Raw genomic sequence first — 26010 nt, 5'->3', positions numbered from 1 at the left:
AACCCCAAGGTAAAAGCAATGCCAATACAGAACTTACTGTCAGTTAACGAAACGATGTGCATTTGCACTGCAAACATAATATGAAAACCAATATTAAACATACAGTCTGGGCTTCACTACTGATTTTTTGAGGAAACCAAATAATACAGAATATTCCACATTTTAGGGGAGTTCCAAAACACACCAGAGGTCCCATCTGTGGGCCAAAATTTCAGTGTTTCATTATTTATCTTGCACCAGCAGAGTCTAATTTATTAGAGTGTTATTTGCTAAATATTTCGTGTGCATACTGAGCAAATAAAAATCCTCCTGAAACAGAGCTGTGTAAAATGGCTCCGTACATGAGCGGTAGTTAAAAAGGATTTCATTTGGACATTATGTAACAGATGTGAAAAGCAACTTCCAGAAAATCCTCCTCTTTATAAATCAGATTAAGGACCTTTCAGCTCCACATACAGGTTTATCTTGTAATATAGTGATATCTCTTTCTTAGAACAGATGTAACATTTCAGACGATTTATGCATAACCTCAAAGCAAAGTGGTCTTCCACCATGGGTAAGTACCCACAAAGTCCAAGCTCAGTAAGAAGTCCCAAGCAGGCATTTTGACATGGCTGCTTTGACAAAGCATGGAAGTTAGCAGAATGCCAGCAAACAATTTGCTGGTGTAGCTTGCGATTCCAGCTTACAATATAAATACACTCAAGTGCCCCACCTTCCTCATAAAACCCTCTTGTGCAATAAAATGTCACGGTACATTCCATTTATGGAAAACTTATGTGATGTTATTTCAGACTGAAGTTATTAGGATCACTGTCCACAAGAACTGGATGTGGCTCTGGGCAGCCTGGTCTGGTGGTTGGTGACCCTGCACACAGCAGGGGGTTGAAACTGGATGATCATTGTGACCCTTTTTGACCCAGGCCATTTCATGACTGTGTGATTCTATGATATAAAGACCCTCACCAGCTTTCCTGTAGGCCCCCTTCAGGCACTGGAAGGCAGCTGTAAGGTCCCCCTGGAGCCCTCTCTTCTCCAGGCTGAAAAGCCCCAGCTCTTTCAGACTGTGCCCATAGGAGGCTTCAGCCCTCTGATCACCTTTGTGGCCCTCCTCTACACCTGCTCCAACAGCTCCGTGTCCTTCTTGTGTTGGGGTCCCCAGAACTGGACAGAGTACTCACACAGAATCACAGAATCACAGAATGACCCGGGTTGGAAGGGACCTCAAGGATCATGTAGTTCCAACCCCCCTGCCTGGCAGGGCCACCAAACATACACCTTTACTAGATCAGGTTGCCCAGGGCCCCGTCCAACCTGGTCTTGAACACCTCCAAGGACGGGGCATCCACAACCTCCCTGGGCAGCCTGTTCCAGGACCCCTCCAGATGGGGGTCTCACAAGAGCAGAGTGGAGGGCCAGAATCACCTCCATTCCCTGCTGGTCACATTTCACTTGATGCAACCCAGGATACAGGTGGCCTTCAGGGCAGCAAGCGCACACTGCCAGCTCATGTTACATCTCTCATCAGCTGACACCCCCAAATCCTTCTCCTCAGGGCTGCTCTCAAGCCAACCTCTAAATGCCACTAATTGGGCCCATTTTAGAATAAAACATTTGATGCATTGGTTGTTCTGTTATTATGAATACCACAGTCGATAATACGAATCTACTAGGAAAACAAAAAAGGATTCCAAATCCATTTGCTTTTAAGGCAGTGGTGCCATGAAAGCAGCATGTTTACAACTGAAACAATTTCAAGTGAGAATGAGAGACCACTTGCTAATGACTGCACACCCCAACTGCAATCATCTCCCAGACAACATTTGCCTGCTTCTAAAAGTAAACATTAATATTACAAATACCTAATTAGTGCTTTCTTTCTGCCCTTTCCTCAGTACGGGTTGACATGCAAGCAGATCTTTATAATTTCTGCTGAACGTCTTTTTGTTCCAGTGTCAGACTGTGAAGGAGCAGTCTGAATACCACATACATTGCAATAACCATGACTTTCCACTACTAACAGAATTAGCCCTAAAGCAGGGCTTAAAGCAGATCAATGAAATACAGAATGTAATGAATAATACAAAGAAGCACAATCAGTTTTTGTAACCTCTGGAGGAGGTAACCTCTGTGGTAAGATTTAAACTGTAAAAATAATACTAAGTATTTATACACAGTGCAAAACTTACCTGAGGGAACCGCATCTGAAAGAAGTGAACCAAAAATCCAGGTGCTTCCAGAAAAGCACTAATATTTTATATCATTTTATATCTTATCATTTATATCATTTTATATCAGAACACTTAAAATTACTCCGCAGACTTACACTGCTTTAATGTGTTGCATAGAAGTACAAACAACCCACAAATTGGACTGACAGACTCCTTTATGGGTCAGATTCTAAGTGCTTAATAAGGTGTTAAATGACACTGCTGGGTGTTCTGAGTCTACATGGAAAACCTCATGCTTTATGTGCTGCAGGAGCTAATGGAAGTGCCCAAGAGCTCCCGCTGTTGAAAATGCACTACTTCACAGTTGTCACCTTAGCGTTAATTCCAATTTCTGATTATAAGTGTGAATTGTCCATTACAAGAGCAGGGATAGGACAGGACAGCAGCTGGACCTGGTAGTCAAATATATGTCCTGAACATGGTTTTCTTTGCTAAGTCATTTTTAAGGTCTCCCTTCAATGTAAAGTCTCTGGTCATCATAAAATGAACCAATACTGCAGTGTTTTCTTACCATAGGGCACACTGAGCTGCCAGTTTCCATGAAAAAAAAACCACAAAAAAACCAACAACTGTAGAAAGTTGTTTATCTTTGAGTGCACTGTTCTCTCATTGTGGTTGGTAGAAAACTAGCAATAGCACAAGAGGGAATTATCAAAGCTCTCATATCCCTTAGAGCAGAAACAAAATCAAGAGTGCAGGCAGGACCCACTTGCCAAGCAGAGAAGAGGAATCCAAGAAGCCACGAGATATCTAAGGCCAGCAGGCAGGGAGGGCAACATTACGATTAGAGGGTCCCTAGGGACGGTCAGACTGCCCTGAGATGGGGAGCAGTTCAGTCTGGGCAAATTAAGGCAAATGACCGGGAGAGAGAGGAGGGCAACAGGAGGAAGGGAACAGGACCAACACACCAGCAATCAAGGGGTGTACAGAATGACCAACAACAGGTGTCTGTTATTCATATATCACATGGGCGGGACAACCATGAGTCAGAGGCACAGAAACTTACAGTATGTAGTTTCCTGGGCGGCAGATGGCTGGTCTGGCTGTAGCCTGGCAGCAGCTAATGAAGACGTCCAGTTATTGCTGGAAAAACATTCACACGCAGCATAAGCCTTCTTTCAAGAGACAACAGTTTCCAGTATCATTAACTTGAAATCTGTCCCATCCTTTTGGGTGGCCGACTCGCTTGCAACTGCACAGGACTGATACCTCCATGTTTCATACGTGGGCGTTATTTGTAGCCTCGTAGCCTGTTTTGTTTGTTTGTTTCTTTTGCAAGCCAGTTGACAGGTGGGTGCAATCCTTCTGACAGCTGCTGATGCTGCTGTAAGGCTCACAGGACGTGGTGTTTGCAGCTCAAGCTTTGCACACTCATTTCCCTTCCATTTTTTTCCCCAGCTGTGTGAGGTGATGGAATACCTCAGGAGGGTGAGGTTCACAGACAGGGCATTTCCGTGTGCCAGGCTGGGAGCAGCCACAGAACTGCCTGATCCCTGAGGTGTGTTGGGGCACCTGACTTCCCCCACTGGGCACCTCACCCTGGGAATCTCATTCCCCAGTCCCTCCATTGCCACTGCTTCCCTGCGCTGGAGAGATACTTCTTTATTTAAATGCCCACACGCTGTAATCCATCGTGTATCCAAATGTATCATAAACATCCCTGCACCATTCAGCTCTGGGACTTATTATCACACGAAACAGGGACAAATTATTTTACACATTAAAGCCCTTGTTCCTACTGACTCGTGCTTTTTCTGACCCTCGGTTATTTGTCTTGGGCTCATTAAGCCTATTTTTTAATTACCTTATAATGTACACGGCATTTGAACCCCGCCTGTGCCCTGAAGGACGGGCGCTGTGGAAACGTTTCCGATGTGTGTATGCGGGCTGTAAACGTACTTATGGAGGGAGGGAGGGCCGCCTTCTCTCCACCCCAACTTTTCCCCGTGGAAGCGCTTTTGGAGGCGGCAGGAAAGAAGCGCTTTTGGAGGCGGCCGGCACGGGGCACGGCGGAGGAGATCTGAGGTGAGGTGAGCCGAGGCGGGCCGCCCCGGGAGCTCCCTCCCCCGGCTTTGGAGCCATGTGACGGCGTGACTTCTGCTTTGAAGCCAGACGAGGGAAGCGGCGGCGCGGAAATTTTCCTCCGCTCTTCGAGGTGGCGACACGGCGGCCAGGGATCGGCCCGGCCCCTCCCGTGTGCTCGGGTCCGCCGGACGCTGCCCGAGGTGCGACCACCTTCGTGCCGCTGCCGGAGCCGTGCCGCGCTCGCCGCGAGCTCCTCGCTGAGGTACGGTCGGGTCGCGCCGCCTCCCGCCCACGAAGGCGGCCGTTACCGGCTCCCCGCGCCCCTCGGTGCCCGGCCGGGCGCAGGGCGGCTCCTGAGGCCTGGCACGGCGCCTTCCTTCCTTTCTACCCCCGCTGCGCTGCTGGGCGCGCTCCTTCCGCCCGCGGCCCCACCTGCTGCGGAGCCGCCCCGCGATGCTGCCATCCAGAAGGCGGCGGGGCGGCCTGGCGGGGTGCCGCGGGGTCCGGGGTGCGGCTGTCACATAGGGCCGGGGCGGGGCGGGCAGGTGGTACTGCGGGAGCGGGCGGACAAATGCGACATTGGGGAGCGGTGGCTGCGGCTGCAGCGTCGGGCGGGAGCGGCTCCTCCCTCCACTCCCCGTCGCCGCCGGCTCCCGAGCGAGCCCCCCCGGCTGGCGCCGGAGCCGGGCCTGGCATGGAGCTCCCCGCCGAGCTGGGTAAGTGCTGCGGGGCGGAGCGCCGGGCCGGGCCGGTGACCTTGGCCGCGCGGGGGGCTCGTGGTGCGGGGCTGCTCCGCCGGGCGGGAGGCCGGGGCTCGGCGCCGTGCTAATAGCGTGAGTTCGGTACGGATCCTTGTCCATTAAGCTTCTCATCAGTAACTGCATTTTAAATAACTATTCCATAGTGTTTGATGCAGCGCGTTTTAGGGGAAACAGCTTCCTCTTCTACAGACAGTGAGCTGAGGAGCAGCCCGTGTTGCCTGTCTGAGGGAGGACTGTAGGGCAGCACAGTGCTGCTGCCCGCTCGGTGCCATCCGCACCCATCGCACAGCACGGGCACAACAAGGTGCCACCCCCTGATGCTCACCATGAGCAAAGAACTGCGCTGTGGCAGTGGGACGCTGATGTAGGAGCCCTAATTTGTTCCCATCTGGGATGGTGTGGTTTGTGTGAGGTGCCACACAACTGTTCTGGGTCCGTTAAACACCTTCTATGGCCAAACCATGCCATGACCCGGCAGTAATGTGGTTGACATCTTCCTGAGCGCTCTCTGCCTTGGACTCTCCTTTGCTTGAACGAAGCACAGCAGACTGGCTTTCGTAAGAAAGGAAAACACAAACCCAACAAAACCCAGCACTGGCCTCCACAGAAGACTGTGCTCATGTTACTGTCGTGACCTAAGAGAGGGTTCCTCTCGCAGTGCACTTCATACTGCATTTTTGTTTCTGGTGACAGTTTTTCAAGAAAAAGTTAATTTATGCTGGGATATAGCTGCTCAGCCAATGATAAACCCTCAGGAATGGGATTTTTCCTGTCCCAGCTAGTACTGCAAATACAGCAATTGCTGATTTCACAGCAGACACTTTCCAGTCTTGACTCAGATCCTTAGCATGCTCACTGTGCTTGAATTACTCAATGAGTATTGGTTGTACTTTGGCTGAAGAGGGCCAGAAAGTCTCCGTTGCTGGTAGCTGGATGTCAGTCAGTGCTGCTGACAGCTGTGCTTGTTGAGGCCAGTGGAAAGACTCCTATGACTTTTTTTTTGAGGTTTGAAGCTGAGAAACTGAATTTGAGTTTGGATGTTTCAGGACATTTTGGTGCATTGTCATCACATTATTCAGCTGAGCAAAAATTCTTGCTCAGTAGCAATATATAGCTAAATAAAATATAAATAGCAGTATGTAATTTAGGAAGTCTCAATACTAATTGCCAAACAAATACATGGCAAGAAAAAAGAATGTATTGAGTCAGATCCACAGTTCTTTCAGGTCTGAAGTTTTCCCACTGGGCTCAAAGTTTGCTTAAAAAAAAAATAAAAATTGGAGTAGAAAATAATGTAGGTGATCACTAAACTGCTGAGTTACAGTCCAGCGCTTCTCTCAGCACCTCTTAACACCGTGTTTGTTTTTGAATTAAAAGGGAAAGTGTTTTCAAGGCAACTGTCAGAACAGGTGGACATTAACTGGAATCTTTAAGGCTGAAAACAACAGGATCACATGTCAAAAGGATCATGTATCAACAGATGAAACTCGTGGCATGCCTTTGGAAATGCTGCAGTGGGCCTGCTGAGTTGTGCCTTGAGTGGTTAACGACAGTCATTCCTCTATGGGTATTTAGCATGTGTCTTGTCAGTTAAATGAATGCTGCCTTATAAAAAACGTCTGTGTTTTTGTGACCAAAAAGGATTTTGCAGTGCCAGTTTTGGATCCAACTTACAAAGAGAAGGCTTCCAGGAGATCTGTTAGTGGCCTTCCAATAATTCCAGTGGCTCTACAAAGGTAGAAGGAGGGACTCTTATCAGGGAGAGAAGTGACAGGAGAAGGAGTAGGAGTTCTAATCTAAAAGAGAGTAGGTTTAGGTTAGGGATTAAGAAAAAAGCTGTGGGTGCCCCATTCCTGGAGCTACTCAAGGCAGGGCTGCATGAAACCCTGGTCAGCCCAGTCTAACGGGGGGCAACCAGCTTGCAGCCGAGGGCTGCAACTAGATGGTCTGTAAGGTCCCTTCCAACCCAGCCCATCTGATGACTGTTTTTTTTTGCTGCAAGCCTTTAATTTCAATTGGCATGCTACCAAAAAAAAAAAAAGTTTCTCGCACTTCTTTCTACTTGTAAGTTATTTAAACATATCGCTTTGTCTTCCTTATTAGCAGAGATGCCCAGACAGTTCCCCAAACTGAACATATCTGAAGTTGATGAGCAAGTGCGACTTCTAGCAGAGAAGGTATTTGCTAAAGTCCTCCGAGAAGAAGACAGCAAAGATGCCTTGTCACTATTCACTGTGCCTGAAGACTGCCCTATTGGGCAGAAAGAGGCCAAGGAAAGGGAACTTCAGAAGGAACTGGCAGAACAACAGTCTGTGGAAACAGCAAAAAGGTTTGTTCAGTAGCTTTCTTAGAGGGAAACAGCTTTTAATTGAGTTGGGGTTGATTTTGAAATATCTGGCAAACAATGTTCTGTCTGTTGTTACCTCAGGAGAAAGGTGAAAAGGGACTGGGGCACCTGTGTGATATCCTGTGCTATGCAAGTGGTGTGGGGATGGGCCCCAGGGAGCTTGGACTGGTGGGGTCATCTCCTCCGCTGTGTTTCCAGCAACAGCGTACATGGTGCTCATAAGAGCTTGACAGCTTAGCTGTGTGGAAGTGAACAAAAAAACACAAAACAACCCACAAAACATTTTCCTCAAACACAAAAGTTTCATTCAGAAAAACGGAAAACTGTATCCAACAGGCAGCGACAGTGGTATGATATTTCTTTGTGTCTCTGTACAAACAGATGAAAGTAAAGTATTAAACATCAAGGGAGAAACTCTAAACCAAGAGTGGCATAATGAGGTTATTCGTAGGTGTCCTTAACTCCCAGAGATAAAACCTAGCCCTTATCAGGCATAAATGTGTCTATCCCGAGTTTGCTAGCTTTATTTTCCTTGTTCAACATACCATTGGCTTGATTAGATTAATGGGTAAACCAAGCTTGATTTGGTTTATGATCTTCTTCTGAGAGAGAGTGAGCCTTACCTGGCGTCAGGCTGTCCCCGTGTCTCAGTCTTTAGTGACTGGTTGGACTTATTTGTTAAGAGTTGCATGAGCTCAGCAGCAGTCTGACACCAAATGGCTTGGGTGTGTACAGGCTCATCAGACAGCACGCAAACAAGGAGGGCTTTGAAACTGACAGCTAAAAACGTACCCTGTTAGCTCCAGACCATCAGTTGGGCAGCACTTGGCATCATCCTTCTGGAAGAGAAGGGAGAAGAGCTAGTTTAGTTGAATTAAGGTATGATACACAGACAGTGTGGGCTTAGACTCTAGGTTTTGAGTTGTGCAAGTGGGCTTCCCAAATCTAGATGTTATTCAGACACCTCTCTGGTATATTTTTCTTCCTGAAATAATAAATTTCACTTTTAATATGCGGAAATTGCTTTACAGAAATAGGTTTCATCAAACTCTGTTTCTGTGCCTAAAGTTTGGTACAGACCTAACTGTGGGAAATGTGTAGCTTGTGTGTGGGAACAGAATAAGTGTTTGTCCCTGTCCTACTGGACTGAAGTGTACTTAGACAGTTACGTGAGGAAAGATTGTGTTGCTTTCAGTTGCAGTTGAATCAATGTTACCTTTCAAGAATTTAATACAGATTTCAGAGATGGCTGCAAGTACTTGTGAGGATGGAATTTGGTCATAGGGTGGTGTTCATACCACCAGTGTATATGGAATGTCACAGAGCTAACACACAGAAAAAGAAAGTGATATCACAGACAGTTTATCTTATCTATTTGTTATATGAGTATTTAAACTGGGAATGGAAAATTAATTAAATCTTCAGAAATAATACAGACCAAGTTACTTCACTGAAAAAAGTAGCAGCATTCTTCTTCAGCTTTGTTGTCTAAGGTATATATCTGTTGCTGAGAGAGAACAAAAGCTTTTGAATCTGTGGGGGTTATGCATTTACTGCCTCAAGAGGAGGAATGGACTTGCATATCAAAGCCATTCTATGTTATTACACTAGTAAGCAATGTTAGACTTCTTCTGCTTGAGAGTCTTCAAACACTGCCCATGGAATAACTGTATCCTTTTTTTTTTCTTTAACGTTTAACTGTATATCTGAAATGTTGGTGCATACTGTTGTTGGACAAATAGATGAGATTTTAAATCCTCAATATTTTGGGATGAATAAAAACTTGCTGTAATAGCATGATAACTTATAACAAATTGTCCAATGTCACACTGACTTAGTTTCTTTCTCTCATGAATCAAATTCTGTTTTTACTGTAAGTAAAGGAGCCTTGCTTCCTTTCTGCGCAGTGACTTGCTGATACTGAACTTGTAAGAAGTGAAACAAAACAAATCTCAGTGATTTTCTAAGTAAATTAACTATGGCATATTGTATTTGTACTACAACTGTACATAGCAAATATAGCTCAAAATGTCAAAAGCATAAATATTTTGTGACCAACATTTTCCTCATGGTATAAGAAATTTCATCTTGTAAATGTTTTTAGGAGATGTTTTCTCTCCTGTAATCTATTCTCCAAAGTATTTACTGCTTTATACTGTGGCTCATCTAACGCTTTATACCACAAATTCCTAGGAAGAAAAGTTTCAAGATGATTCGATCTCAGTCTTTGTCATTACAAATTCCATCTCAGGAATGGAAATCACCATCAGCCATTCCTACTCTGTCTCCCACAACACCAGTTCTTCAAAGTGCTTTCATGCCAGTCCAGCTGCCATACGACGTACCGGAGTTTCAGAGAGTTTCAATTAGTGGTGACTACTGTGCAGGGGTAAGAAACTGGTTTTTGTTTTTTTTTTTTCCCCTCTACTGTAACTCAGGCAAAGAATCGCAAACCACAACTGACTAAAGTATTTCCATTGTAAAATGACAGCACCATCAAGGTTCTCTGAACAAGCTGTAAAACGCTCTGTGAGCTGATTGTTTTGTAGAACACTGGAAGGCGTTGTTGTTTCAGATTGCTTATACTTTTTTCCGTAAAAGCTGAATTGGTAAAAAGATACAAGCAAAAATCAGGCATTGAATACGTGGACAATGCACGCACAGAATTTCTCTCCTACCACATATGTTTTGCATTTTGTCTTTGGATTCTGCCTCTGTCAGTGGCTTCCTGAAACAGGTAAGATCAGGCCACATACATCAGTGTTGCTGGAAATCCTGTCTCCTTGCTACTAGCACGGGTCTAGTTTGTGACCAAAACCACCATTTTATTGGTCAGTATTTATCTAGCTATTTTTTAAAATTTATTTATTTTTCCAGGTTACAGTTGATGATTATGAGCAAGCTGCCAAGAGCCTGGTGAAAGCTCTTCTCATTCGAGAAAAGTATTCCCGCCTTGCCTACCATCGCTTCCCAAGAACGACATCCCAGTATTTGTGCAGCATGCAACAGGAAAAGTGGAAGGTTGAAGATGAAGTGTGTCCACGTGAGTATCTTTGTTCTTTTCAAAGAATAGAGAATTAAACCCACGTACTGCTGTAATCAAAGGTGAGTTGCATTCTTGTGACAATCGCTAATGAATATCTTTGCCTTTGGAATTTATTCTGTTAGTGGTGGAGAATAACTGATGGACTTGAGTTATAAAACCTGTATTTAATCTGCAAGCTTGAAACTGCTAAAACCTTACTGGACAATCGCTGACTTTTTTCCAGTAAAGGAGATGGTATGTAGTGCACGTGTGCTCCTCCAGAAAAGAAGATACGTGAAAAGCCATTCCTTTGGATCTTGGCATACTCAAATAAAATGGATGATGAGCTCATCCACGTTGTAAATTAAAGCATGATACAGACAGGCCAGTTAGCAAGCCCTGAGTCAGTAATTTCACATATGTGGCACACTTGCCAGGTCAGGTTTGGAAGCTGTATCGTCACATTTATGGGGCATTCTGCCTGGGTTAATGAACTCTGATCTCTTAATAGGGCCTATTAGGTTGGACATATGCACCGCTATTTAAGTCACAAATAATATTCGTCATTTTGGTGGGGTGAGTCAGGAAAGCTTTACTTGTACTAACTTAAGCAGTGTGCTTTTTTGGGTTAGCCTGTGTGGAGCAACCCTTGGTCCTTACATATTTGCCACTGTAGGCATATCCATGCTACTTGTAATGTATTCTCAGCCATGAAGTGCTATTTTAAATCATTTTAAATCAATTACCCTGTAATTCAGTGGTTGGAAGAAGAGGGAATAAAAATACTTTCAAACATGTATCATACAGAAAGAATGTTAAGGACAGTACACTGTATATTCAAGACAGGAAAGCTATCCTGGAACAGCTGCCATGGGGAAGTATTTCCAAGCTATTATTAGGTTAAAAAGTTCTTTACAGTTATGATTTCAAACTTAGAATATTACTAATAAAACCCTTCTCACAGTATCTTAATTTGCACAAGTTAGAGATGGACAGTTAGGAATATATTTGTACAGTGTCAGTTTATAACAGGCATTCATGTGCTCTGGGTGGATAAAAGTGGATAATTACTTTTTGGTCTTGATTTATTTGAACAGGTAAAAGGATTGAACCCAGGGATATGGTTGAGTTGACATAAATACATAGCTGAGATTTATTTTACTTATAAAGGATTACAAAACTGTACTGAGAAAATCCTGACTGCTTCCTGATTCTTCATAATCAGAAGGCCAAGGAGAAAACTACAGTTGTGTTGTACTGTCTCTTGTTTTCCTTTTTTTTGGTCCTGTGCAAAACCTATTGTACATAAAAGTAAGGCATTCTGTTTGAAATAACAATAAAGCCACGATCGGAGTGAGAAGTCCTCTCACTCTTAAATTATTTCTGGCTTTCCACTGAGTGGAGTATATTCATTAATGATTGTGAGAAAGAGAAGGTAACCAAGCTGTGTATGCACTAGTCTATATCACTGGGTTAAGAGAAGGGCAGTCTGTTCTTCTCTGGCTAACGTTTCAATATGAGAACAGCTGAATTACTGTGCGCTTAAATATAAACTTCCAAAATTACTATGGTGAGTCAGAATGTAAAAACAAACAAACAAAACAAACAGTGTATGTGGGTGTGAAGTCAACAGCTGTTAGACTGGTCAAAATTCTCAACTACACTTTCAACTGTCCCCACAGAAACACTTCTGGAAATTTAATTTGATACTTATATCACCCTATATTAATAAAGAATACTATTAAATCTATTTCTGCATTGGTTTAGAGAACTCTAATAATAGAAATAAAACATTTGAATAAAGGTTATCACTTCACTAGCTTAGAGACAGCAATTCAATATGAGCCAGTCAGAATAGAACTGTGCTGTAACAACAGACCTTCTGTACTGACCAAAAATATGATCTTAATGCACGTATTGAGATCTGCTAAAAATGGAACATAAAAGCAGAAAGTCCTTTTTCCAACTATTCAGCCTTTTGTGTAAGTTACTTGTAAATATCATGTAAATGTATTTCCAGATTTTCATTCACCCCCAGAAGAAAATGAAGATCCTTACAATCTTGATGATGCTCCAGACAACTTGAATTATGTTGTCAAGATAAGAGGTGGCATTCCATATGTTTATGATAACAAAGAAATGATGGAAGTCAATGAGCCTCGGAGCCTGCCCTACCCTGACCTGGAGACCTATACCCTTGACTTGAGCCACGTTCTTGCTCTAATTGCAGATGGTCCAACGTACGTTTTCTGTTTTCTTTCTTCTCTGCCCCTTTGGGCTGCTGGTTCCCTTCAGTTTAATACTTTTAATTTCTGTCATACAATCATAGATTTGCTCAGGTCGGAAAAGACCTTAATGATCATCAAGTCCAACCCAGCCTAATCATACTACCCTAACTCTAACAACCCTCCGCTAAATCATGTCTGTGAGCACCACATCCAAACAGTTTTAAACACATTTAGGGATGGTGACTCAACCACCTTCCTGGGGATCCTATTCCACTACTTAACCACCCTTTCTGTAAAGGTTTTCCTGCTATCCAACCTAAACCTCCCCTGGCTGAACTTGAGGCCATTTCCCCCATCCTGTCACCGGTGAGAGCAGACCAACCCTGCTCTTGCTGTGAGTACCTTTCAGATATTGGCAGAGAGCAATAATGTCTCCCCTCAGACTCCTCTTTCCCCATTTAAACAGCCCCATTTCCTTCAGTCGCTCCTTGTAGGGCAGGAGCCCTACAAGCTTTATTCTTCAAGCCCTTCACAAGCCTTGTTGCCCTTCTTTAGACCTGCTCCAGCACCTCAGTGTCCTTTCTATATTGAAGTGCCCAAAACTGAACACAGTACCAAAGTGAGGCCTCACCAGAGCTCAGTACAGAGGCAGGATGGCTTCCCTAGTCCTGCTCACACCATTCCTGATAAAAGCCAGGATGCCATTGGCCTTCTAATAAGTGACCACCTGGACACACTGCTGAGCAGTCCATCAGTACACCAAGGTCCCTTTCCATCAGGCAGCTTTTCAGTCACTCCTCCCCAGGCCTGCAGGGTTGCCTGGGCTTGTTGTGACCAAAACGCAGGACCCGACACTTGGCCACACTGAAACTTTTTCCCCCATTGCAGGTTTTGTCTGACACACAGAGTAACCTGCCTGCCTTCTGCTGGCAGAGCAGCTGATCTGAACAGAACTGTTCCATTCCTCAGGCACTTAGTAAAGAGGAAAAGCCTGTGCTCTTGCCATTATTATCCTGCTCTAGATCAAAGCTAGCTTGAGCATAATTCTTTACAGTCTGCAATAGGTAAATGCATTTATAAATTCAGTGTACTGTATTCCAAGAGGGAAGGAAAACTAAAGGGCAAGGAGGAAAAACTCAGACTTACTGAAAACTCTTATTTCTGCAGCATTTGTTTATACTATTTATAAGGAAGCCAAAAGAAAGGACAACTTTGGTAGAATGTGTAAGAAAGGTCAGCAGCACTGTGAATGCAGGAACAATCTTTTGCTCCTTTTGCTTCTTCCAATTAAGTGGTTGCAGGCTGATTCACTCTCTCAGATAAATATATACAAAAGAAAAGGAAGAAGTCTTTTCAGTAATCCTGTTGCATAAGCTTTTCATAGTCTATATAATTTCCTTGTTTGTTGTCCTTTTCGTCTGTCCAACGTGGACCTGCTTGGAGATCAAGAACTGATTGTTCTTTAACCTTTGCTGTGCTTAAAGTAGTGAATCTCATCCCTTGCTCCTCAGATTTCCAGTTTTTTGAACAATAGTATAACCCAAAAATGCTATGAATTGGACTATCAGACTCATTATGGGATTTGTATTCTGCTGGGGAGTGACTGCCAACAATGAAGCAGAGAAAAGAAGGTTATTACATTAATAGCACTATCAAAATGCTGTAGATTTGATAAGAGTTGACAGATGGTGAAGAGAAAAAAAATACAGCGTTTGTTAGAGAATGAAAAACGTAACAGGAGATGAAAGAGAAGCTGAAAGAGTAGGAGGAGTAGGCAAGCAGGAATAAAAAAGCAGTTATTTTTTCAGAAGAGCACTTGAAAGTATTTGGGGGAAAAAAGGAAAAAGCAATAACTACACAACAGATGCGTTTCTAAAGCACCAGAAATGAAACGATATTAGATTTTACTTGGCTTCTTGTATTCACACCGAAAAGCAAAAAGAAACTTGGAAATAAAAGCCTTTAATTTCGATAGTGATGTGCATACAAGGTGTTTCTGTTATATACAAGGTGACCTGCTCTATTGGATATAGAATCATAGAACCAGAGAATGGTTTAGGTTGAAAGGGACATTTATGAAAATCTAGTTTCAAGACCCTGCTAATTGGACAACTTAAAGTACATAACAGCACAGTTAAATAGTTACAGAATTGTTGGAATTGGAAGGGACTCCTAAAGACCATCTAGTCCAACTCCCTACAGTGAGCAGGGATGTCCACAGCCAGCTCTGGTGCTCAGCGCCTGGTTCTGTTTCATTAGAGGCTTCCCTAACAACTTTGGTCTGAAACAACACTGGATATTAACTGAAGTATTTTTTAACCACTAGGAAAAGAAACAATAATTTGTCTTAGATTTCACAGAAAAATATGATGTGTTTTTACACAAAAACTTCCATCTGAACTTGATACACAAAGTAGTTCCAAGTCCCAGTAACTGTTGTGTTTTCTTCTGCAGAAAGACATACTGCCATCGTCGGCTGAACTTTTTGGAGTCTAAATTTAGTTTGCACGAGATGTTAAACGAAATGTCTGAGTTTAAAGAACTGAAGAGCAATCCCCATCGAGACTTCTATAATGTGAGAAAGGTAGGTGCATGAGGCATAGAAGAGATGCACAGAGTTGTGTGTGTGTGTGTGTGTGTGTGTGTGCCACTGGATTGAATGATGGTATTTTTACTGCCTGAATGGAAGTGGGTTAAATCAGTTGTGCTAAACTCTTTGGTTTAATTTTTAAGAATCACAAGGGCTTAACTGTATGTAGATCATTCTTAGGAGTGAAACTATTGATCAAGTTACGCTCATGTGGAGTGTGAATGGAAACATCCATGTGGAGTCTTAACTCAGTTGGATCAATTCACTTACAGATGGCTCAAGTGCATTTTGTTGCTTTCATGCACAGAAAAGATAATAGACTGCAGGTGGAACAACTGCTTCTATTTTGAATAGAAATTTCTCTTAGAATTGAAAATACAGATGTGTCTAAATACCCATTCAACAACAAAAAGATCTTGCAAGCTGAACTGGTTTAATCAGTAAGTGCAAAAAAGAAAAGCTGATTTTGTTCCCTTCTGAGCTGCACCTGAGATGCACTGGGATGTAATTAACAGACAGGTAGGGGAATCAAGGAGATAGTTTCATTTCTTGACACACAACCAAGGGAACTTCGTTCCCTCAAGAGTACAGCATTGTTATGCTGCTTAGTTCGCTTCCCTTTCTTTGTTTCAAAAGGAAGCTACTAGAGAAAACATTTCCATAATTGAGATTTCTTCAAAAGCAGTAATTTTTGCTGGTGTTTTAAATTGTTACAGGTCTATTTTATATTGTGTCTTTGTGCAAAGATGTTGTGCTTGGTTTGTAACTGTGGAGTTTGGGTTAATGACACTTCTGTCTTGCTATGTTTTGATTTCCTAGTGCATCAAGAAGTCAGCTTGGCCTTTCCCAATAGCATTCTGGCTGCTGAATGTTTGTTACTGTTGTAACAATAACTATTAAACACAGCAAAGCAAACCTGTTTGTCCCTCACAAAGCTCAAAGCAGATGGGTTGTTAGATAAATTTGATGGAATTTTGCGCTTTGACCTGTTAATCATATGGATGGGAGGATTTATTAGCTAGCTAATTAGTTCAAAAAGTTCTCAAGAAGCCAAGATTCTTGACAGCAGGTTTCTTGTATAACCTGGCCAAGATACCTATCTGTACCACACTCAGATAACACACTTGTCTTGCTGATTGAGGTGTTAATAATAAAAATAATTGTGACTGATTATGATGGACAAGTGTGGATCAGATGATCAGATAACTGCCTAGACAGTCACACCAAAGCTGTACTTAACAGAACTGCACTTGCTCAGTTCAGTTTAAAAAAAAAAAAAATTGCTCAATGTCTCCGGGCATATAATTGCTTTGCAATTACCTTCTAGTGAGTAAGGCAGTTTACAAACGAATTAGTGTTGTTCAAAAGCACGAAATGTATACCGCTTCCTCTTTGGCAATATCCTAATTCAAGAAAAGAGGAACAGACTTGTTCTCCTGTGGCAGAGACCTGTCCTGCTAATTATTGCCTATAGAACTCTTGCTGAAGAGTTAATCTTGCCTAAACCCTTAAGCCATTACAAAGCACTTTCTATGGCAAGTAAACTGCAATGTAGGCAGAGTTTCTATAAACTCCACAATAAATAAACTCGTTTGCTAATGTCTTGCTAACCAGAGTCGATTCTTTGGACGTGTAGCTTTTTGGAAGCACTTTGGAAGTGCTTCTTCAACAGTATCAAGTAACAGATCTTACAGTGTGAAAGACACTGCTAGGGCCAGTACTTTCAGGATCTCTCTCTTTTAGTCAGTCCTATACAACACATACCCATAAAGAAAGCAAGAAATAATATTCACCTCCCAAAAAAGCTGAACTTGTCTATCACATCCCTCAGGCACTAATGTGGAAATGCTGGTGCAATCTTTTTGCATATATAACAAAGCTAAAGTATCTAATGGAAAGTGCCAAAACTAAAACATGGATATAGTGGCAAGGTCAATCACTGAACAGATATCACAGTATTTAGGGAGCTTAGCAGCATTATTTGCTGACAGTCTGAATGCACTGTTATATTCCCTTGACCCTTGCTAATGTGCCACATCCCACCCCCCTTTTTTTTTTTTTCTCCTGGTTTAATGAGAATTCTCTTCCATTGAGCTCATCAAGTTCATAAATCCCAAGATAAAGTTCAGTTCAAGTAAGTGAAGTGCATGTGTACATCTGGATTTGATCAGATTGCAACCAGAGAGATGTTTTCCACTGATCAAGCTAGAACTGGAAAATTACCCTTTAATAACCAAACAAATGTTTCTGTACCCAGACAGGAGTCCACAGTTGGTAGGACAGTGGCTGGCTCCACTTGGCTCTCCAGGGGAGGTAGACAACTGGCTGTGCAGGAGTAGGCTAACTTTATAGAAAGCTCTGCATTTGGCTATTAGCAAGGCCCTCCCACACTGTGCAGCTGATGCATAGCAAAGTGCAGCCACACTGACTTGCCACAGAACTCTTGAGTCACCTGCACTGAGGGTAAAATGAAGCAGTGAGTTTAGCTCCACAGCACACCAACTCAGAACTGAGTGTTAGCCCTTGTGTGGTGCATCTCCCAGCAAACTGAATGAAATGAATCTACATGGCATGATTAACAGATGCCCACCTTTTAGACAAACAATTAAAAGCCCGCTGAGCGAACAGACAATCTATATCATAACTTGCCTGAACATTGATTCATTTGTGGATTGCTTTTTTGTTTGTTTTCAATAACTACTTTCTGACTTTGGTCATGGTAGGCTATTTCAACATATAAGCTAAAAGTTATAGTGAACAGGTGTACAGTTGGAATAATGCAAGAATAATATAATTAGAATAATCCAATAATAGTTGTAAATAGATAGTCAGAGGTAATCTATGGGAAAAACTCACCAACTCTGAGGCCTTCAGTCAAGATGGAAAATGTTGAGTCTTGCCAGCAGAACTCCACAGAGTGACCTCCAGAAAGAAATGCTGCCTTGGTGGTGGTCAGCCCTTAAATGAAATCTAGGAGAGGTGGAGTCAAGCTCCACCCCTTCCAGGAGCACAGCTTTTACCTTCACCTGTGCTCCCACAGCTGACCCGATACTTGCCTCAGATGCTTTAATCAGATATTCAGGCTGTGATTAACAGTTTCCCATATACTCCACCCCTTCACAGCGTGAACCAATGATTAGGTGAGCTTCTCCTTATTACAGAGATCTAACGTGATGCTTATACAATTTCCTATCGCAATATACGTTGACATAATTCGGTAATGATTGATGAAATTCACGATCTTCTGTGGGCCAGTGCTTGATTGATGTTACTGGAGACAAGCAATCATGAGGTACGAGTCTATCTGTGTTTCATCAGTCCCATATGGATCATCTTCCGTTGGTCCTACAAGCTCAAAGACTCAGGGGGAGTAATACAGATGTTTCAAAGGCACTAGGAGGAGAAGGTCTGCCTTCCAAGGCAAGATACAGGCCGTATTCTTATCTTGGGTCAATACTTCAGCTTGTACCAGATCATGCCCTGGTCGCCGATACTGTACCCTTTGGCCAGATATCTGTGGTTGTATAACTATATCTGGCACCAAAGGAGGCATCTTGATTTGCCATAGGGACATGATGGGTGTCCCTTTGGCAATAAAGATCGGCGTATTGACCACAATGTCAGTAGGCCATGTACCTATCACCGAGGGGACTACTGAACCTCCCACCTCCAACAATCTCTCCCAAGGTGCAAGTGGGCCACACCACTTGGGTCCTACCTGCACCTTCCAGGGCCACCTTATCTTATGGACTCCTGGTTCTAAATTCTCAGGGGCAGGGAGCAGATTATTTTCATTACCAGTCTAGGGTCTTACCTGATTATCAGAGCCTGTAACTTGGATCCTAAGCAGGGAGGCCCATATTATTTGTAGCATTTTTAGGGCACTGGGTCTGCCATCTTGAGGTCTTTCATTCAGGTCTCGCAGGGTTTCATATAGTCTCTTTGTCCACCCCTGCAGGGACTGGGAGTCTGTCTTCAGGGCAGCCTTGAGGATACCATTATAACATTCAATGAGGCCTGCCCCAGCTGGATTATATGGTAGGTGGAATCGCCATTCAATGTTGTTCTCTTCTGCCCAACGCTGTATTGTTGCACCAGTGAAATGCGTCCCTTGGTCGCTCTTGATCACTTGAGGTGTCCCATAGGCAGACATCAATTTAGTGAGTGCCTTAATTGTGTATGCCTGATTTGCCTTTGGTACTGGATAAGCCTGCAGTAGCCCACTCACAGTGTTGATACAGGTCAGGGCATATCTCGCTCCCTCAGACTGAGGGAGGGGCCCGATGTAATCAACCTGCTATCGTTGGAGAGGACTGTGTCCTCTAGAAGTGTGGGCTGTTGTTCGGGCAACGATCTCAGTTTCATCTTCGAGCAAGCATCGCAATCTCAACATGCCTGGGTGATGTCAGATAGTTGTACAGGCAGCCCCCATGCTTTCGCAGCTGCCCACATTATCTTTTGTCCAGCATGCTGTAGTTTCTGGTGTAACCAACGGGCAATGTTATCAGACTGCAAACTCTCAATCCATTGAATTCGGGCCAGTGTGTTGGCTTCATCATTTCCTGGTGACTGTAGGGGCTGGTGACCTCTCAATATTGCCTGTACCGCCTGGATACTAATACATCTTTGTCAGAGCCTGAACTCCCCCACAGTCATGTGGACAGCCAGACCCCATAGGATACCTATGCCCAAAATATGGGGCCATAGACCCCTTATATTCCTGAGGTGGGAGATGCCCAACCCCCAGTTTCAACCAGGTTTGGGTGACTGGAATGGTCTGTCCCCCAAAACCTCCAATCATCACTTTGTCACCCTTAAATTTAGTTGGATCACTATTTTGGCTGCCAGCAGATTTTCTCTGAATTTTGCAAACTTATTTTTTAAACCAGGCACTGATGGTAACATGAAACATCAGTTCAGCTTGCAAGATCTACCATTATCTACCATTTAGGTGACGCTTTTGATTCTTTACTTGATGGTCTGTAACAGGCACGAGAGGAAGACACAAAATACAAAACTGCAGTGCAAGCTTTTACACAAAAGAAACAGACATCTGTGAAAGCTATTTCATTTTTCTAACATAAGAATTCCAGGGAAAAAAAAGGACCTGCAAGAGTGCTTTTGGCCCTTCTGTGAAGCCTGCACTACCCTCAGTGTGTAAACAGATATGAAGGAAAAGAAAAATCTGTCAGAATTATAAGTTGCCACAGTATGGTTAAACTTGGAAAAAATAGTTCTGAATCTCTTGTGCATATGTTATATATATTACGTTCTGAGACGTTACATGTGGATGAAATACCAACATGACTTATGATTTTGGAAGTGGCTGAGACTTGCTAGTGCTTTCAGTCTCAGAGAACACTGACAATGACAGCTGTAACTAGATGGGCACCACCGATTCAGCAATGAAGGACACCTAAGGATCAGGGCTCCCAAAGGAAGTGTCGAGTACTCATCGTTACCTCTGACACCAACAAATTAGCAAAGTTTGTTCGTGTGCACGGACAAGGAGTACAATTAATTTTCTTTTGATTTCAGGTTGATACTCATATCCATGCTGCTGCTTGCATGAACCAGAAACACTTACTGAGGTTCATTAAGCACACGTATCAAACGGAGCCAGACAGGATTGTTGCAGAGAAAAAAGGCAAGAAGATGACCTTAAAGCAAGTCTTTGAAAGCCTTCACATGGATCCATATGACCTTACTGTAGACTCTTTAGATGTCCATGCAGTAAGTAAGACAAATCTATGATTTCTACATGTGAAATGCTGGTTTCTACAGTTTTTTCACAATTTGAACTTGTGCATTACTTCACACATTTGAAGTGACTTAGCACAGGCTGCTGCTTTCTTGTGCATTTAACTGCGAGGCAATTTTATGTATAAACTCTCTGTATATTTAATTTCTGTAATTATTACAGGGTTTTTTTTTTTTTCCCTCCTGTAGGGTCGTCAAACATTTCATCGATTTGACAAATTCAATTCCAAGTACAACCCAGTTGGTGCCAGTGAGCTGAGGGACTTGTATTTGAAAACTGAGAACTACATTGGTGGTGAATATTTTGCTCGTATGGTCAAGGTAAATCATTATCTGGTTTTCCCAGCTGCACAGAAATGAAGTTTTCTAGAAGATTTCTGATGCTATAATTGTACCCATGGTCAGAACTGTGGTTAAGTGATGCCCAAGTATTGCATTTGTTCTAGCAGTGGATCAGAAAAAGCCCTCTGCCAAGTCAGCCACTGCTGCTTCCAGAGCAACTGTATGCGCTCTAACCTGTGCATAACTTGAAAGCAGAGCGTGTGCTTTCAAGCTAAGGGAAAGCAGCCAAGGCTTACATCACTGGCTTAATGTTTTGTGAGGATGTAGTTGCCTGGTGTTAGTTGTCAGGGAAGGAGGACCTAGGAAAGTGCCTTGACATAAATTCCTAACAAGAGTTAGTTGTATTAGCATTCCTGAACCAGATATCAACTGCTTATAGATGGACAAAAGCGACTGTCTAGAATCAACAGCCTTAGAATTAGTTACTGACATGTATTCTGGGTCATTCTCCATTGTTCTGCATATTTTATACGGTTGTTTACTACAGTATAAAGCAGTTTCGTTCTGATTTGTCAGCTTTAAACATAGGTCTTAAGGTATTAGTATTAATAGCACAAGAATATTGTCCTCTAACAGGAAGTGGTACAGTTAGTTATTAAATAGCATTCTGGCAGAATATTTAAGTATTCCCTCCTACCCCCTCCCCCCAAATAATAAAAAAAGCCACAGATGAGCAATTATTTCCCTGTCTTTAAGGGATGACAGCATAGAGTTTTGCCTGGTGTGAGGAAAATATGATGGTAAATATACGACTGGCTGATAACAATTTTCTGTATCCGTGCTAAAACAAATATATGTATTGTTCAATAGGAGGTAGCCCGTGAACTAGAAGAAAGTAAGTACCAGTATACAGAACCCCGATTATCCATCTATGGACGGTCTCCAGATGAATGGCTGAACTTGGCAAAATGGTTCATCAAACATAAAGTCTATTCCCCTAACATGCGCTGGATAATTCAGGTTCCCAGAATCTAGTAAGTAATCAGAAGCTCGCAGTAAGTGTGAGAGTTTGAAATCATCCAAATTATCTGGTTTTAATTTCTGACATTAGATCAGCTATTTCTGATTTCGGATAAGCTGTCCTGTAAATCTATTTATAAGCAGCAGCCTGGGAAATTTATTGTTGACCACTGCAGCAGTTCTGCCAGTCTGGGGGTGGAGGAGGAGATGGAGTTTAAATGTGCTTTTTATTCAGCTGTGAAGTTCTTTGAAATTTGAAGATATGAAAACCAAAAAATCACAACTGGATGAAACTGAGCTGCATTCAAAGGCAAGGTAAAATGCAGCTCAAGTCTCGAGTTCCGCAAGGAAGTAGAAAATGCTCTGCAAAATCCTCATCATCCAGCTTCCTTCAGATCAGTGTCTAAATGACAGTGAATGTAGAAACCCAACCTGGGCTGTAAAAATTTGCAAGCTGTAACCAATAGCAGTACTTAATAGTTTTTAAGCACCCTTTGGGACTTTAGGTCCTTTATAAAAAGGCTTATGTTTCCAACACTGTATATTATAGCTAATATAGTCTCCCCTGATAATTTTGCCAGGCTTAATGGCTGAACTTTATGTTTTGAAAATGCACAGCTGGAATATGAGTAGAGAAAGAGCTGTCATGTTTGCATAAATCTCTGAGTGTATTTCACATTAGTGGGAAAATTTTGTTCATAGCAATTTCCTATGCATAAAGTCGTGCACTTAATGACATACTGAAGTACTGCCTCTCTTTTGTGAATGCCTCACTAAAGCAAAATGTTTTACTTTCATTTAGAGTTGTTACATCTTTGGAAAATAGACCCTGGTGAGGGGTGATTCTTTGTCTCCTCTTGCAGTACTTGGATTGCTGTAAGAGAAGATGCCATTCTTATTGAGGTGGCACCTACCACTGCATACTGTCTCTATTTTTGGAGCACTCAGGAGCTTCAGCAGAGCCTGGATAAAGCAGAGCTTAAGGCAGCGCAGGGAACAGAGCACAGAGACAGTTCCTGCTCTGCCATAAACTATATATTTCTCAGTCCTGGCAGAACTGAAGCATTAGCTTGTAAACAGAAATAAAAGGAAATATGAAACCTGAGGAAAAATAGAAGCCAATGCAAAAATAGTCACAACTGTGTGTATTTTTCTCCCTTCAGTGACATATTTAGGTCAAAGAATATTCTGCCTAGTTTTGGAAAGATGTTGGAGAACATCTTTGTGCCTTTGTTTGAAGCAACAATCAATCCCAAAGACCACAAAGAATTACACCTTTTCCTCAAATATGTAAGTATGCTTGCATTTACTGTCTAAGGTCCTGTGCTACTCAACACAGCTGTTGCCAGACAGTGAAAAGAACCTTTCTCCTTGACAGTACACCTATTGCTGTTATAAACAACTCAACATTTGTCCTCCCAGAATGACTAAAGCGTTTGCATGCTTTTGTATACAGGGCACATCCTAACCTGGGATGTATCCTAACCTATGTATGTACCTTCAGCTCGTATTTAGGACTGACCTCCACAAATGAAGTAACTGAAGGGCAATGGCCATATATCCTGATGGGGTTCAGCAGAGATGTGGGGAGACAGGTGCTGGGACTTCATTAAGAGAGACATTTCTGAACGCACCCCAGACCAGAACTTAAGATTTCTTGGGAGCTTCTGGCCTTCTGCTGCTTTTCAAATAACAGAGCAGATGAGCATGAAGAATTATAATGTGCATCTATGTGAATTTGAAAGGCCTTCCTAAAGGATTTTTGCCCTTCAGAAATTCTTCTGTGTTTCAGAAGATTCCTTAGGAATTTCTTTCTCTCTGCTCCCTCCCTCCACCAAACTGTTCTTTTCTGTTAACACTGGAGCACTTCAGAACACTGCAGCCTCAGTGGCGGGACTTTTTTGGTGTTTTTTTTTTTTTTTTGCTGTTTGCTCATTTTCCTGCAGAACAGGAGGAACGTACCATGTTCACACTTGTTGTGAGCCTGAACTTCTGCATACCCTGATTCATCCTAAGACAAGTTTATGATGCAAGTGTTGCTCTTTGGGCGATGCCACAGAGAAAACACTATTCCCACTGCATGATATGGTAGGAGGGCAGAACAGGAGGACTTGTAGCTAGGATGATGAGGGAAATACAGAGGACTCTCTGCTTTGTGCAGAAACATCAGACTTGACTTCTTGACAACACCAATTCCTGTGAATCTTCTCCCACCAGGTGACTGGCTTTGACAGCGTTGATGATGAATCCAAACATAGTGGCCATATGTTCTCTGACAAAAGCCTTAACCCTGACCTCTGGACCAGTGAGAAGAATCCCCCATATAGCTATTATTTGTATTACATGTATGTCAACATCATGTTGCTCAACAATCTTAGGAAGTAAGTAATCATTTTTCTTTCTTATGAATTTCCAGGAAGGAAAATCAATTAGTAATCTTGGTCTGGATGCAAATTTGCAACTGGCTTGTACACCTTTGCAAACCAGGGTTACCTTGAGGGGTTCTAAAGAGTTCAAGAGTCCAAATGTGATTTATTCTGATAATGTTGACTGCAGGTTTAAGGGCTGCTTCTGTTACCACAGGTAGACAAAGGAAGCCATCATCTTTAAGATGCTTGCTGACTCATTTAATTTTACCACTTCTGATACCAATGTCTAGGCAAGTGATGTGGAGGTGTATCATACTGAATATGAAATCATGACTGTGAAACAAATTTTGGCATTGGATCAGTGAAGCCTGAAATTCAACCTGAGCTCATGTTCCTGACCTTACAGCTGACTTGCTGAGTGATCTCAGAACTGACTCAAATCGAGGCACAGGAAGTTATGTTCACTCAGTTGACACTTCCCTTACTTTGCAAGGATTTGGTTCATTTTTATTTATAACAAGTTTTGCATTTCCTCAGATGAGGTGCAGAAATTGTCAGAAATTTGCCATATTCAAGTTCTGAAGCATTTTTTCCTCAACCACCCTATATAACTGATGTCAGCAGAACTGTTCACCCTGTTGAACGTGCTACGTATTTGAGCTATCCCAGCTGATCCTGGAGGACTGTTTTCCACTTTTGCTAATGTGAACAACATCAGCAAGGATGGATTACACCCTCTGATCCTTTTAGGTGAAACATTAGTGAGCATACCTCCTCAATTTGCTTTATAATCCAGCAGTCCCTGGACTCCATTCAGTTCATAGGTGTTCACCTGATAGTTAACATGTGGCTAAGAGAGATGTAACTGGGATAGTAAAATAGAAACACATGAATACATCAGGTGATGGAAGAGGTTCAGGTAGAGGGACCTGCTGTATAAGACAGTGACTTGTTAGGCTGGTATCTAGGCACGATGAGATATCATGATATACTGTAGTTTATAGTTTTACTTTGTTTAAATTCTTATATTAATGATAATTATCTGCATATCAGGTGAAGTACAATAAATTTTGTTTAAGTGGAACTTGCTTTTCATTTCCCCAGGGAAAGAGGCATGTGTACTTTCCTGTTTCGACCTCACTGTGGAGAAGCTGGGTCTATCACACATCTTGTGTCAGCCTTTCTAACAGCAGACAACATTTCTCATGGACTGCTCTTGAAGAAGGTACTGCTTGCGTGCTCATCTAAAGCGATCACTGTCTGCTTATAGCAGTCACCAAATTGCTTTTATCTAGACAGCCTCACAGTTCTTAGCATGGCACAAGAATTCTTCACTTTGATTAGAGAGGAGTGAGCTCGGGAGAGCTTCCTG

At 42.7% G+C, this 26010-nt stretch overlaps 2 protein-coding genes across 15 annotated transcripts in view; one reads left to right on the top strand and one right to left on the bottom strand.

Annotated features, from left to right (window-relative positions):
• Positions 1 to 4082: 4082 nt before the first annotated feature.
• Positions 4083 to 26010, top strand: part of AMPD3 (adenosine monophosphate deaminase 3) — a 28697-nt gene continuing 6769 nt past the window's right edge. Inside the window, exons 1-12 of one of the 5 annotated variants that reach the window (XM_085548501.1) lie at positions 4083 to 4518; positions 7121 to 7346; positions 9558 to 9753; positions 10242 to 10407; positions 12410 to 12629; positions 15072 to 15201; positions 20746 to 20940; positions 21157 to 21288; positions 22120 to 22283; positions 23433 to 23559; positions 24487 to 24650; positions 25743 to 25863. In XM_085548501.1, coding sequence (XP_085404627.1) covers positions 7126 to 7346; positions 9558 to 9753; positions 10242 to 10407; positions 12410 to 12629; positions 15072 to 15201; positions 20746 to 20940; positions 21157 to 21288; positions 22120 to 22283; positions 23433 to 23559; positions 24487 to 24650; positions 25743 to 25863 — 1836 coding nt within the window. In that variant the 5' untranslated portion in view covers positions 4083 to 4518; positions 7121 to 7125. Of the gene's footprint in view, positions 4519 to 4583; positions 4973 to 7120; positions 7347 to 9557; positions 9754 to 10241; positions 10408 to 12409; positions 12630 to 15071; positions 15202 to 19165; positions 19246 to 20745; positions 20941 to 21156; positions 21289 to 22119; positions 22284 to 23432; positions 23560 to 24486; positions 24651 to 25742; positions 25864 to 26010 lie in introns of those variants that run through there. The other 4 variants (XM_085548502.1, XM_085548500.1, XM_015864001.3 and 1 more) reach the window with 4 other exon arrangements.
• The window catches only part of RNF141 (ring finger protein 141), a 38397-nt gene continuing 20033 nt past the window's right edge, over positions 7647 to 26010 (bottom strand). For all 10 annotated transcript variants that reach the window (XR_014946444.1, XR_014946445.1, XR_014946443.1 and 7 more), the window contains one exon: positions 7647 to 8203. Coding sequence is in view for 4 of the 10 variants with exons in the window: in XM_085548507.1 (XP_085404633.1) it covers positions 8196 to 8203 (8 nt within the window). In the remaining 6 variants the exon portion in view is untranslated. The remainder of the gene's footprint in view (positions 8204 to 26010) is intronic.

This window comes from Coturnix japonica, chromosome 5 (genome assembly GCF_054131305.1).
Source record: "Coturnix japonica strain WE chromosome 5, WE-NBRP24, whole genome shotgun sequence".
Lineage (NCBI taxonomy): Eukaryota > Metazoa > Chordata > Aves > Galliformes > Phasianidae > Coturnix > Coturnix japonica.
Note: the sequence above shows the minus strand (reverse complement) of the source record. Positions and strands in the feature narration are given on the sequence as shown.